Raw genomic sequence first — 15,072 nt, 5'->3', positions numbered from 1 at the left:
AGAAAATATTAACTCCAAATCTGTGTTTATGCGCCTTTAATCCTAATGAAAGTTATCTCCATCAGTAAAGGGTCAATGTTTCTCAGAATAACAAAAGTTTCCTTATAACTATATGTAAGAAGTCCCTATCAGTGAATTTGTTATAATTGTTTATCTGTATTTTTCAAGCTTGTGACAGAGTATGCCGAAAAAGCCACAAAGTTGACAACCAGATGTTAACAGTACATACTTACCATAAGTGTCTAGGACAGACGTTTAACCCTAATGAGGGCCCAACTTTCAAACCCCTCGATCCAGTAATTATGAGGGAACTTGACCTAAGAAAAATGAAGTTTGTGTACACTTCTGATGAGTTCCAACAAGCTATGAACAAGCAAGCAGAACTGTCACACAGCAGGATAAAATGGCAAAAAAGAGCAGCTACAGAACTAACGGTAGAGTGCACTCTAACAAAGGATGTAAAAAACTGTCAAAAGTTGGCTGGAAAATGGAAGAAACAAGTGGCAGACGGTATTAAGAAGTTGCTGGGGGCTCTGCATGTGCAACCTATTATTGTTTTACATGAGGCTTGGGAGAAATGTTTGGAGGGAATAAAACAAGTGAATTTACCAGATCCCCAGAAAGTAGGCATTTTTATAGAGAAAGGCAATCACACCATAGTTATTGTGGGGTATAATAACACAGTAGAGGTTGTCAAAAATGAAGTTGAGAAAATTATTGCAACAGAGGTTGATGAGATCCAGAGAAGAAAACAACAAGTTATAGAAACTGTTCAGTTGAAACATCACCAATATCTGCTTCTTATATCTGATCATTTCAAAAAGGAAACAGAAAAAAAGTTCCCAAATTTGAAGGTTAGAATAAACACGATGGACAAAAGTTTCATCTTTGAAGGTCAATACTTGGAAGTCAGCCAAGCAAAAATGTTATTGTTAGAAAAATGTCTTAAAATCTGCCAAGCCTCTACAGGAAGGTTCTCAAAGAACAGACAAGAATTTTTAAGGAGAAGGGATGTAAATGCTCGAATTGAAAAACTGCTGAATGAAAAAACGAACATGAGTTGTTTTGATTTTCAAAGGGAGGAGATAATAATTTATGCTTTCTCAGATGACAAAGCTGTTGAGGCAGCACAACTGATAAAGGACAGCATTGTGGAGTCCCCAATTGATGTACAGCCAGACTCAGCTTTCTTACTCAACTCTGGTGCCTGGGATAAGAAAATCAGAGAGATAGCAGAGATTTTTGAAGGATTTCTTCAACTGATTACCTTACCTGAACAAAAAAAAGTTATAATTGTAACGTTGAAAGAATATGTTGGCCTGGCAAGAGAATTTTTAGAGGACTTTCTCCGAGACAATACAATCATGTATGATTCAATTGATTTACCTCCAAGTTATTTAAGATTTTTTGAGCTCCATCAAACTAAGAAGTTTGAGCAGATTGGTGCAAATTTGAAAGAGCAGCAGGTTCAAATAACTCAAAGCAAAAACAGAATCACAATCAAGGGCACTAAAATAGGTCTGGATCAAGCCAAAGGAAGAATTAAGGACATGTTGAAAAAGATTCATTCCAAAAAACACACAATAAAAAGACCAGGCATTGCCAACTACATACAAAGTGAAGCTGGCAAAAAGAGGATCATCGGAGTTCAAAAATTTCACAAGTGTTACATCCAGATAGGTGACAAAGATGCAACAGGATTTTCTTGTTCTGAACAGAAACAATCCTCAAATAGTGAAATTGCAGAACACAGAACTAAGGCAGGAGTTAAGAATCATTGGGGATTAGCGGGAACCATTGACAAGAAAGGTGAGTTTATATATATATATATATATATATATATATATATATATATATATATATATATATATATATATATATATATATATATATATACAGTAGACGTACTTTTTTCCACGGGATCATAATTCCGCGGAATCTCAATTTCTGTTTAATCCGCGGGCAGAAAATTACGCGGATTTTCTATACTGTCACTATATGCCTTTAATTTTCATTAAGTACGCTTGGACAAATTTCCGCGGAAAATTTGTGGCCGCGTACTTAGCGTAAATTAATACCACGCGGAAAAAAAGTACTTCTACAGTATATATATATATATACTTAGCGTCAAAAATATAGTGCACACTGTTTTGCTTTAAAAATGACAGTTGAATTGCGTAAATTTATGACAAGTCATCAGAAATAATATGTAAATATAAGAAATAAATTTAATTTTTGAAGATTCATGAGGTATATGAACTTCAACGCTAGAATGACCGTACATCGACAACAAATTAGGGAACCAAAATACCAGTGTACCGCCGTAAGCGAACACATTAGAAACTGTGCAAAAAATAAAACTCCCATTTTACTGTTTTTCCTTTCTAAAAATTCCGAAGAAGCTACAGAAAAAGGACGTGAAACTAAAAGAAAACCATTTTATAAACACACATAAACCTGTTTTAAATGCAACATAATTATATTTCGTTTAAGAAATATACTTTTACCCGCATTATATACCTGTACTATTTGTATAAAAAATCAAATTTCCCGTAATAACTGACTTACGTATTATCATGACGTCATGATGAAAAGGATGAAATCAGCACCATGTTCATTTGCAGTTTCATGTTCACTGGTCCATGAATAAAAGGGATGTTTGATTAGGCTATTGTTTTGTGTCACGGTTGGATATTAAAATGGGCTACGTCCTATTGTGTTACAGCAAAGTTGGATATTTGAATGGATAAATGTTATTTTGGGGCCCAAAGTAGGGAATTTTTTTTAAAGTTAATTAGATAAATAACTCGATAGTGTTGAATATCCCCTCCTCGGGCCCTCGGTGCCAAGGCTTCTTGAAATTGCCTTAAGGAGGCTCGTTACACCATTTAATGACGTACTACACATAAAATAGACTCACATTATATCGAACGTTTTTCTCTGGGGACGAATTGTACAGGTACCTTTGTAATATGACCCTGACCTTTAAAACGCTTTAAATGATGTCAACACATGCGATGATGTATACAGTGAAAACACAGAAACGGATTCACTATGCATAAACCAAGAAGGATTGCGTTTAAGCAGAAACAAAAGAAAACAATGGCTGAATCTTCGCCAAACAAGTAATGTGCAATGTGATAACGAATCAAAGAACACTGTCAATCAATGACATGTTGTATGGAGGAAATTCGAGTTAAAATCTACAACCTTGTTGCAATTAAAAAAATTATTCACTTGCACTATTTAATGTCTTTGTGTTGATTAATATATTTGCTTTATTGATTTAAATATATACTCTGGAAAGAGCGATATATGGTAAGTGTCTCAATTGACCCCTTAAAATGAATATCTAAATTTTACTTTATATATATAGCTTTTATTTGTACAGATATATATGCGACCTTTATTGGTCATTTTCATTTTGATCAAAATGCCGTTATTTTAGAAATATGACATCATAAAAATCACGTTTTCCCGCCATTTTAGCATATTTTGTATAAAACTGCTTATTTTCAAGTAGATTTTCTTCCAGAAAATATAGAGCGCAGCGTAGAACAAGCTTTATAATTTTGCGAAAGATGTATCTATCCAATACTAATTAGTTTAAAAAAAATTATGTATGTTCTACACTGCGCTCTCTGTTTTCCATAAGAAAAAACATCAAGAAAAAGGCATATTTTTGGCTTTTTTGTTAGATAGCAAAAATAGCATTATTTCTTATGATATTTACAGCTAGTGAGTGCATATAAATGTGAAAAATATATTGGAAATATTTCTAATATAATCTCTTCTACAAAATAAATATCAATTAAACATATCTGAATGTCATTCCAAAATGTTCATTTTTAGGGGGCCAAACTTGGCTCTTATCATATATACTCCTTTAAAGCGTTGTTCTTAATTTTAGATGTAATGTTCAAACGTTCCGTAGTGTTTAGAGTCTTGTGTAATTAGAAAAGATAACTTTTGAAAGTGGACTTTTCATACCAAATATTCTTTAAATTGGAATTTTCATTTAGTTAAAACATTCTTCATTCAATTTGTCACATGCAATCCATTGAAATACATCCCTTGTCTCTCCATAGCTCATTTTCGTAATATTTTATGCATAGATTGAAAAGATAATGTCATAAGTGGCTTTTAGGAGAAAACTATCTTTTCTTATAAAATTAATATTAGGTAGTATGAGATATTTTCATTGTATGTACTTGGCTAAACAATATGTCCATCATTTGACACTAGCAGTTCTGAAATTCTGGTAATAATAAACCTGAAATAAAATTAGAAAGATTCAAAATTCACTAAAAATTATTTATGATATAAATACCTCCATTTGGATGTTTGACATCTACATAATAAGTAGTGCTGTAATGAAATCTAAAATAAACTGGGTGCAATGAGCCACAACTCGGAGAGTTGATGATGCAAAAATACACTACAATACGCCTCCATAGGGTCTTACGTCTCATATGCAAAAATAATAGTCCTTGGACCGGAAGTCCAAGGGTTACTACAATGCTCTAAGTTAGAGAGAATTCGACTTTATCATCTGAAAAAAGGCATTTAAAAATGGCAAAAAATAATTCCTTCGCTCAGATTTTGATATTGATTAACCTATTGTATCGTAAAAATTAAGCTGCAATTATTGTTTAGGACAGTCTTGCATGTTGTAATTGAATGGCGGGCGGGGGTTGTGGGGTGGGTGGAGGGTGTTAGCAGTCATATGTTATTTAATAAAGTTGAAAGATAAACATTTAACATTTATATCAAATATCTGATGATCTGAAAAGTGGGTTTAGACATACTTTATTTTTTTTTTTGAAAATCATTAGAAAAAAAATTCAAACATTTGTAGATAACTGCTTGTTGCTTTTTTTGCGTTTTAGTATGTTATCATTTTCATATGAATACTCGAATTAAACATATATGTAAAAGTACTTTGTTCCAAGACATAAAATAACAACTTTAAGTCTTAATTACTAGTTAAACTTTATTTTGTATTTTTTTGAAGAATCATTATAAAAAATTAAACATTTGTTGATAACTGCTTGTTGCTTTTTTTGCATTGTACATGTATAAGAGAGTGGGCTAAAATAGGCCTTGCTTGCTGCCAAATCCCATTCTTCTTGTTCACCTTATGCAAAAAATGTCCCTGTAGATATACCATTTGATTGATTAACACTGTTGTTCCTTTTGAAGCATTAAAATGAAATAGAGACTTAGTGATTTCATTTTCTATCTAAATTTTCTCCTAAAAGTCCAGGTCATGGACAATTGGCTTTATGAAATTGCAAGGTTCTTGAATTTGAAGGTAAACAGGTATATTTGAGTACAAATTTTCAGTAAAAACAATAATATGAGCACGCTCTCGGATCTAAGAATAATCCTCAGAAACGGTTTACCGGTAATCATTTACTACTTGCATATTTTCGATCAGAGGTTGCGCTGTATATTAAATATCGAAAAATAACTTGAAAATTGCCAATTTTGTTAACTTTTTCAGAATATGAGGAAATTTAAGCAGTTCTTGGCGTCATAATGGATTGACTAGCCAGAAATTTACGTCATTTTTGATAGATGCGTATTCACCAAAGATCTATGTGATATTCAACGCATTGTTGACTAAAACTTAGCAGTTTCAGTTTTTCAAAAATTTACAGGGCCAAAAAAGGCAAAAAAAAATTCACCTTATTCTTTTATATATCATGTATATGCAAAAATATTGTACATGCACATGCATCTACGACTCCTAATTCCTGTGACTTAGGTAAAATTCTACATAAAACTGGTTAGTGGTGAGAAATATTTACAAATAACAGATATCTCTGAATATTTCTTATCGCAAATAGATGTCGGTTTACATTGGAAATTATATAACTGGATTTTAGGGGGAAAGCAAGATAGACGTGAAAGTTGGAAACCAGTGTTTGCTGACAAGCCTGAGGATCAGTCTTCTGCATTTATTGTGGTTTATGCTGACAGCGAAAAAGATATTGATGCAGCAATAAAAAAATTAGAGAGTCTGCTAGATGCGGATTTCACCACTAAATATTATTCTGACCCATTAATAAGGCATCTTACACAAGGACAGGTAAATTGTTTGTAGATAATGCCATGTCATATTTAGATTACGTTATATCATTTCTATGAGGTGTTATTCATGTAAGTACATGTTTTGCTTCATCTATGAAGAATGATGGGTTCCAGTAAATGTTTTACCAAGCCTCTTTCTTTCTCTTCACATAGATATTAACGGCAGTGAAGGAAAATTTCAAGAGTACTGTTCAACAATATACTGTATACATGTTCATTTTCATCCCATGGTTACTTTCGCCCTTAACACTTGTTAAAAATAAGCCCCTTTTAAAACTCGCCCAGTCATAGTTTTGTTTAAGAAATGATATTGTATTCTTTAAATTCGTCCCTTTTAAATTTGCCAAAATGAGGGTAGGGCGAAAGGTTCGAAAATAAACGAGGGCGAAATTTTCCCTTTTTTAACAATTACAAGCCTTTTGAAAAAAATATTTCAGTAATTAGACTAACTTTTTCCTTTCACAGGTTAATACCCTTCACAATTTGAAAGAAGAATTTAATATAGATGTTGCAGTTGATAAAGAGAAAGGCGTTGTCACCCTTTATGGAAGAAATGAGGCATTACTGGAAGCTTCTGGCCAAGTCCATGGTCTACTTCGAGATGCTGATCGCAGGAAGCAAGCGCAACTGGAAGCAGAACTTTTGTCCGACATTGTGCACTGGTACTTTATTGAAAACTTACATGGCCAATATGAGTTGGTGGAATACCCAAATCAGATTAGTCAGCTGGTGGAGAAAGCTTACCATAACAAACAGCCGGACGTGAAGTTTACAGATCAAGCAGGGACGGAGTATACAATCAACTTCAACAACATGGAGGAATTCCCGAGCGGCGATCCAACGGATGTCATAACTGTGACCCGTAGAGACAGAATCAAGGGTATTTCAATTACAATTTACACTTGTTAACTTTACTATTTTCTACCCATTGTATAACATTTTTGATGTGTACTCCGGTTTATGTTTGTAACCTCCATATGAGTAAAAAATTCTCGAGAGGGACGTTAAACAATGCGTTTGTAAGAATACGTGATTCTAAATCATAGCTGCATCATATCATATAATTTAATTATTTTTCTTTCAACTCAACAAAGTTGAGAAAAACTCATGTTTTAAATCTGGCATCAGTATCTAATGTCATGTACAGTGTACTTTTTTAGCTCACCTGAGCCGAAGGCTCAAAAGAGCTTTTCTGATCAAAATTTGTCCGTTGTCTGTCGTTGTCGTAGTCGTTTTCGTTGTCGTCGTCGTAAACTTTTCACATTTTCAACTTCTTCTCAAGAACCACTTGGTCAATTTCAACCAAACTTGCTACAAAGTATTCTTGGGTAAAGGGGATTCATGATTGATTGATTGATTGTATACTGTTTGAGGACCAATTCTAACCCGGGTCCCCACGGGGCTAAGGGGATTCAAGTTTATTCAAATGAAGGGCCACGCCCTTTTCCAAGGGGAGATAATTATGAATTTGAGAAAAATTAATGGCATTTTTAAAAAAATCTTCTTCTCAAGAACCACTGGGCCAGGAAAGATGAAACTCATGTGGAATTATCCTCAGGTAGTGTAGATTCAAGTTTGTCCAAATCATGACCCCCGGGGCTAGGGTGGGGCCAAAATGGCCGATCAATGTTTTACATAGGAATATATAGAAAAAAATCTTTGAAAATCTTCTTCTCAAGAACCACTGAGCCAGGAAAGATGAAACTCATGAGGAATCATCTTAAGGTAGTGTAGATTCAAATTTGTTCAAATTATGACCCCGGGACTAGGATGGGGCCAAAATGGCCGACCCAAGTTTTACATAGGGATACCTTTTAAAATCTTCTTTTCAAATACTTCAAAGCCATGATTAAGTGATATTTATATGGAATCATCCTTAGGTAGTGTAGATTCTAGTTTGTTCAAATCATAAACCCCTGGGGGGGGGGTAAAATTCAAGCCCCCCCCCCACCTCAGTAAACTTTCACTTCTGATCTGATATGTGCTATTTCCTAGCCGATGTGCTCAGGTGAGCGCTGTGGCCCCTGGGCCTCTTGTTTTAAAGCATTTTTATTTAGAAAGCAATACAACCCCCATTAAATTAGACACATTTTTGAGATTATGTGTAAAGATATTTTGCGACATATATTTTTATTAAGATTACATAATATTCAGAAATTTTAGGCCAAGTCGGTTCCCTTGCAGCAATTTTAAACCTGCCCCAGTTAGCTGACCTGTCCACTATACAACTGAGCGCACTTTTTAAGCTCACATGGTTTTTTGCACAAATTAAGGTCACATTGTTATATTGTAATATTGTGTATTTTTACAACAAAATAATTTAAAAGTATTTGTTTACATTATCTTAGTTTTGTTTCATTTACTTAAACATAATTCACACAAATGAATTGGTAGAACTTTGATATATTCTAGGCTTAATAAAAACAACCATTTCCATTTGATTTTTTAAGGTTTCTTGCCAATTACAGCCCTCTTTTTATCTGTTCTTTTGTATGCAGTAGCTCTTTGCAAAAACATAGACACGGGCAAAGTACACTTCTGTAACTTGAATTTTCTGTACATTCTAACTCTTTAGCGCATGTTGATAGTAGTATCTTTCATCTGTTTGATTTCTTTGTATGTTTATAGGGTGTCATTTTTCAGAGTCACTTTCCAAAATTTAGAATCAAGAAAGATTCATCCCACAGCAAAATTTTAAAGTTTCAAACCGTTAATGTAGATAAAATTTCCTTTTCATAGAAAGAATTTACTATTTAAAAAAATAAACAATACTTCATTATCTTACCCTTTAGTATGGTTTCTTTCTGCAGTGTTATCCCTTTTCGGTGCTACATTTCGACAAAACCAAGAGGAGAATGGTACATGAACAAAGAACTTAAAAAAAGACATTCATCTTTAAGAAGAAAATTTAAAATTTCCAGCTACATTGACCCTTTCAAAGAAAGCACATTTTATATGATTTATAATAAAAATCCTACGGTATAAGCCTATACAGTAGTAGAAACATTGTGCCATTTATTGTTGATAAATTCTCCTCTAAAACATCTATTTTGGAGACTTAGGATAATAATTTTTAGGGACATGTATACTTGACATTATATTTGTAATATAACGTTGGTCTTTGTCATCGTATTGAGGTTCCAAAATAGTATTATCTATTGCAAAAATGTGACCTTAATTTGTGCGAAAAACCATGTAGGCTTAAAAAGTGCGTTGAGGATCGATACTTACAACCAATCATTCTTTGGATGTTGTATATGACCAATAATTTATTAATTAGTTTTTGAAAAAAAATTGTCACTTTGAACCAGATTTATAGGTGTATCTAGGAATGCATACAACTATAATTTCTGTTTATATAGTAAGAATGAGTGTTTTTGATTTTGTTCAGCCGGAATCTGGGATTCTTAAAAAGTAAATCTTTTTTTATATTCATCACCTCTTTTTATACAAATCTGGGATTCTTAGAAAATCTTTTTATATTCATCACCTTCTTTGATACTTTTCTCAACTTCACTGTCCTAAATATTACCTTGGTACAACAAAAATACTGTGATGTTTTATCATGATTTTAATTTTGTTTTTTAAACTATAAATTACACTATATTGTAACACATTGTAATTATATTGAATATTGTCGAAATTGAATCTGTTTTGTTTTTTTTTCAATTCATAACTTGCTAGAAAGGGAAACAAAACAATTAAATAAGGATTTAATTTTCAATTCTCTCTAGATTCAACTTTTGAACCTCCACCAGAATGGTCACTAATGAAGGACTCGGAGAACTTGGTTGTAGTCATGGTACAGAATGGTTCACCAGAGTACATTCGTGTTATCGATAGATTCCAGCAAGACGTAGGATACAGGAAGATTTTCAAAGTAAGTAGTTTAAGGGGGAACCATGCCAATCTACATTAGAGTAGTATTTAGGTGAAATATATGGAGATAATGAGTAGTATTCAAGCTCAAAAGTCCATTAAACAATACAAAACGGGAACAGATCAAACACAGACCTCGAAAACATCAGGTGCCATAGAGAATTGAGCATCCTGTCCTAACCGATCACACCTGCAGCCTGTTCCTTGTCATGATCTGGAAATAATGAAAAAATCCATAGACATAATGACTGATGAATTATTACGAAAAACATCAGTAAGCATTTGACTGAATGATACACTATATTTGCTGACAAGGTCATTGTAGGAACCATAGTGATAGAACTTACGAAATGATATTTTTTAAACAAGGCTTCTGATATTGTTGTTTCACCAACGTGTTTGTCAATAACTTACCTCAATTTTTTACTAATTCTTAAACACGCTGGCAGTTGAAATTTGCACTAACCATATGAATGACCGAAGTTTTACATTGGAAAAAAAATAAGAATCTCTCTCTCAGGAACAACAAAGTTTCTTGATTAGCAAAACCATGATCTGTCATTTTTTTATGGAAGCATCCCCGGGTAGTGTAATTTGAAGTTCAAATCATAACCCCCTGGAGGTAGGTTAAAACTGCAGTTTGTGATTAATTTTTACAAAGGAAAGGCTTAAAGATACATATATGGAAAAGTTTTGTTGATATAGAAAAGCAATGACATACTGACTTGGGTGAGAGTAGTGCCTTATTGTCTAACATTTACAATTGTGAAGAGCAGTAACTTGTGTATGCACCCCCTCCACGCCCCACTCCCTATGGCATGTAAAGGTGTTGATTTGATAAATGGATATTATAATAGTTGCAAGGAAGTAAATGTCAAAAATTGAAAATATTTCCACTCAAAGACATTTTGGAACCCTCCTCCCAATTCCCTAAAGAAATTTAATAGCACCGCAAATCAAATTAAAAAAACCTTTTTAAACAGTACTGTGATGTTTATGAAGCTATAAAATTTATTTTATAGAACACACAGACATAATTTTTTTTTAAATATTTAGTTGGAAAGAATACAGAACAAGATGCTGTACCAGCAATATGTGGCCAAAAAGAAGTTGTTGGATACTCAGAACCCCTCTGGTACACAGAATGAAAGAGAACTCTGGCATGGAACTGCCCCAGGGGCAGTCAACAGTATCAACTCCTTAGGCTTCAACAGGAGCTACTGTGGGAAGAATGGTAAAAATTGCTTAAAACACTTTTAACCAAAGCAAAAACTTTGAACCAAACCTTCTATCTTTGAAGAATGAAAAAAATGTACATACTTTTTTCAAAGAACTTTTCCCAAAAGTGTATTTGAGTCTCTCTGTCTATTTGTTCATGTTTGTTTAATGCCCAGTTGATGTCTAAAATCCTGTAGCTTTTGATTTATACATCAATTATTGCTTACCACTTTAAGAAAACTCATATATAATAGATTTGAGGTAAAGACTAAGGTCAAAAGTTCATTTATTAAATAAAATACTTTTAGATGATAACATAAGTTCTCTTGAGATTTCACTATCGAACTTTAGATTGTGACTTTTTTTCAAATTCGAGATAGACCCTTGTAAATTTTAAGGCCAGGGGTCATAGGTCAAAGTCACAGTTTCTTGTATGGTATGAAGTGGTTTCCAAATTCTCTGTTGTACTGCCTTTACATGTATCTAAAATGGGACCCTTATCAATTTTTGGTAAGAAGGTCTCAATTCATAGTTTGTAAAAAAAAAAAACGTTCATAAATTGTGTTGCACGAAATATAATACATTTTACATTAAAACTCTTTAGAGATGATGTTATTCAAATTTGGTGTATTTTGTGTGTTTTTAGCTCACCTGAGCCGAAGGCTCAAGTGAGCTTTTCTGATCACATTTTGTCCGGCGTCCGTCCGTCCGTCCGTCCGTCTATCTGTCCGTCTGTCCGTCTGTCTGTCTGTAAACTTTTCACATTTTCGACTTCTTCTCAAGAACCGCTGGGCCAATTTCAACCAAACTTGCCACAAAGTGTCCTTGGGTGAAGGAAATTCAAGTTTGTTCAAATGAAGGGCAACGCCCTCATTCAAGGGGAGATAATTGGGAATTAATGAAAATTTAGTGGCTTATTTTAAAAATCTTCTTCTCAAGAACCACTGTGCCAGGAAAGATGAAACTTATGGGGAAACATCCTCGGGTAGTGTAGATTCAAGTTTGTTCAAATCATGACCCCCGGGGGTAGGGCGGGGCCAAAATGGCCGACCAAAGTTTTACATAGAAATATATAGGAAAATTCTTTAAAAATCTTATCAAGAATGACAAAGCCATAATTCATCATATTTATATGGAAGCATGCTCAGGTAGTGTTGATTCAAGTTTGTTCAAATCATGACCCCCCGGGGTAGGGCGGGGCCAAAATGGCCGACCAAAGTTTTACATAGAAATATATAGGAAAATTCTTTAAAAATCTTATCAAGAATGACAAAGCCATAATTCATCATATTTATATGGAAGCATGTTCAGGTAGTGTAGATTCAAGTTTGTTCAAATCATGACCCCCGGGGGTAGAGCGGGGCCAAAATGGCCGACCAAAGTTTTACATAGAAATATATAGGAAAATTCTTTAAAAATCTTCTCAAGAATGACAAAGCCATAATTCATCATATATATATGGAAGCATGCTCAGGTAGTGTAGATTCAAGTTTGTTCAAATCATGACCCCCGGGGGTAGGGCGGGGCCAAAATGGCCGACCAAAGTTTTACATAGAAATATATAGGAAAATTCTTTAAAAATCTTCTTATCAAGAATGACAAAGCCATAATTCATCATATTTATATGGAAGCATGCTCAAGTAGTGTAGATTCAAATTTGTTCAAATCATGACCCCCAGGGGTAGGGCGGGGCCAAAATGGCCGACCAAAGTTTTTAAAGATATATATAGGGAAATTCTTTAAAAATCATTTTCTAAAAAATAGCAAATCTATGATTGGTCATGGGACTACTTTTGGATTTAAACTTTACAATAAAAAGCCATTTTCTACTTTTTCCTACCCTTAGTGCTCTGGTGAGCGATGTGGCCCATGGACCTCTTGTTTTTATGAATTTATCAATTCAATAATTTATTGGCACTTAATCGAAATTAAAAAAAACAGTTACATGTATGATGTTGGTAAAGACATTACATTTAACATGGCATTTGTTTTTCAATCCACAGCTATAGCTTTTGGAGAGGGAGTTTACTTTGCTGTCAGTGCCGGCTACTCAGCTTCTAATACTTATTCCAGACCAGATCCAAGTGGTAACAAGAGAATGTATCTTTGTAAAGTTCTGACCGGTGAATTTACACAAGGACGAACAGGACTGAGAGTTCCCCCAAGCAGAGCTGGCCAGCAGTCCCATATCCTGTATGATTCGGTTGTGGATAGAGTGCAGAGTCCTGGGATGTTTATTATCTTTAATGACATTCAAGCCTATCCATGCTATATTATAACATTTAAATAAGTATACCGAACAATCTAGGAAATTATGACTTTGTACAACTGGTATTTCTGTCAAGCTTATGGAAATTAAGAACACAAAATTAAGTCTGTATGGACAGTCTCTTTATAAAATATCATTTATAATATATCTTTTTGAAAAATCTGTGAAACATTTTCTAATTCATTTAGCTATAAAAAATTGTTTTAATGGAACTCTTCAGCCATTCAGTTTCTTTTCCAATTATCAAATATTTTTTTGTATTTCTGCTCATAAATTATAATTTACGATAATTGATTAGGATATGTCTTTATTTTGTGGTGATTTTAAAATAATTATCTATTTGTAAAGTTTTTTTTTAATTTTCTTCATTTACTTGATTTGTGTGACTTAGTCAAGAAGATTTCTTTTTGTTTCCAATATAGGCATAGGACTACTAAATTTATGTTAAGTTAAACTAAATTAAATGCTTAATTTTTATTTTCAACATACCTGGAAGTCAGTAATAGGTTGCAATTAAATTATCAAAACATACATGTATGCCTATCATTGGGACATATTAAAGCAGTGGTGGATCCAGAAAAGTCGTAACGGGGCGCAACAGAAGCCCCTAGTGGGTCTAACGGAAGGTGTTCTTTGGATGTCAGCTTACAACTTACAAATTAGAGATGTTTTTTCCTTGATTTTATGATAATGGACATCGGAAATATAATTTTTACATACAAAAAAATTCAAAGGTGGGTGGTGAGTTGGGGTTGGGGTTGGAGGGGCACACGCCTGGCGCGCCGGCCCTGGATCCGCCTTTGTAAAGGAAGTTGTTAGAACTGAATCTATTTAGAGAAAAGAGTAATCAGAATTCAGATGTCACCTGAAACTATAAACAGTCTAAAAGTTTATCTGCAGTAATTTAAAATTGATCCTAATAAATATCCATTATTTAGTTACTAATACTAATCATGACCTATTATGATATTGTTAGGCAAATTGTAATAAAAGCAAAAAAATATTATGTTGAAATTTTGTCATTATTTGAAATGAACTAAATATGTAGTGGAACCATTTTATGTACGAACTGTCTATTACTGTCTAGGATTTTATGTACGAGTTAATTTAAAAGTATGTAAACACATGGCTGCAAGTGCAGCACACTGCAAGCAATTTTTCTTATAGTTAAGCTTGATCCACTACAGAGTAAGTTTCATATGTATTATAAATGATAAAGATATATATTTATTTACTTATTTTGAACTGTAAAGTAAGCAATTTCACTTATTAGGCTATTTTTATGATCGGAATGTAATGTAAACAATCTACAGCTACAATATTTTCCCGCCATTATTGTCCATTGTCTTAAAGTAACTTGTGTAGAATTTGTGTTTGTAACTCATAGTAATATTTCGTTTTTGTTTTGTTCATTGTAGTTTTTTACCTCTTCCGAGAGTTTATAATAAAAAGCAAGCAAACATTATAGTAAAAAATCTCTAATCATCACATGGATCGAATCATGGACCTGAGATCTCACCGAGCGAGCAAAAGTACAGTACGAAAAGAAAGTGAGTGAATATACAGAACAATTACGTGTTCTCAGGAAAGGTGTAGAAGAACAAATTCTG

At 33.5% G+C, this 15,072-nt stretch overlaps 1 protein-coding gene across 1 annotated transcript in view; it reads left to right on the top strand.

Moving 5' to 3' along the window:
* Nucleotides 1-13,809, top strand: part of LOC134281522 (uncharacterized) — a 42,487-nt gene extending 28,678 nt beyond the window's left edge. The window contains exons 7-12 of the mRNA XM_062763978.1: nt 169-1,809; nt 5,892-6,094; nt 6,562-6,976; nt 9,831-9,976; nt 11,032-11,209; nt 13,197-13,809. Of these exons, the coding sequence (XP_062619962.1) occupies nt 169-1,809; nt 5,892-6,094; nt 6,562-6,976; nt 9,831-9,976; nt 11,032-11,209; nt 13,197-13,483 (2,870 nt within the window). The 3' untranslated portion in view covers nt 13,484-13,809. The remainder of the gene's footprint in view (nt 1-168; nt 1,810-5,891; nt 6,095-6,561; nt 6,977-9,830; nt 9,977-11,031; nt 11,210-13,196) is intronic.
* The last annotated feature ends 1,263 nt before the right edge of the window (nt 13,810-15,072 follow it).

This window comes from Saccostrea cucullata, unplaced genomic scaffold, assembly GCF_032062105.1.
Source record: "Saccostrea cucullata isolate Sc308-1 unplaced genomic scaffold, CSIRO_AGI_Scuc_v1 ctg841, whole genome shotgun sequence".
In the NCBI taxonomy this organism is placed as follows: Eukaryota; Metazoa; Mollusca; class Bivalvia; order Ostreida; family Ostreidae; genus Saccostrea; species Saccostrea cuccullata.
The sequence above is the reverse complement of the archived record's forward strand: the minus strand, read 5'-3'. Positions and strand labels throughout refer to the sequence as shown.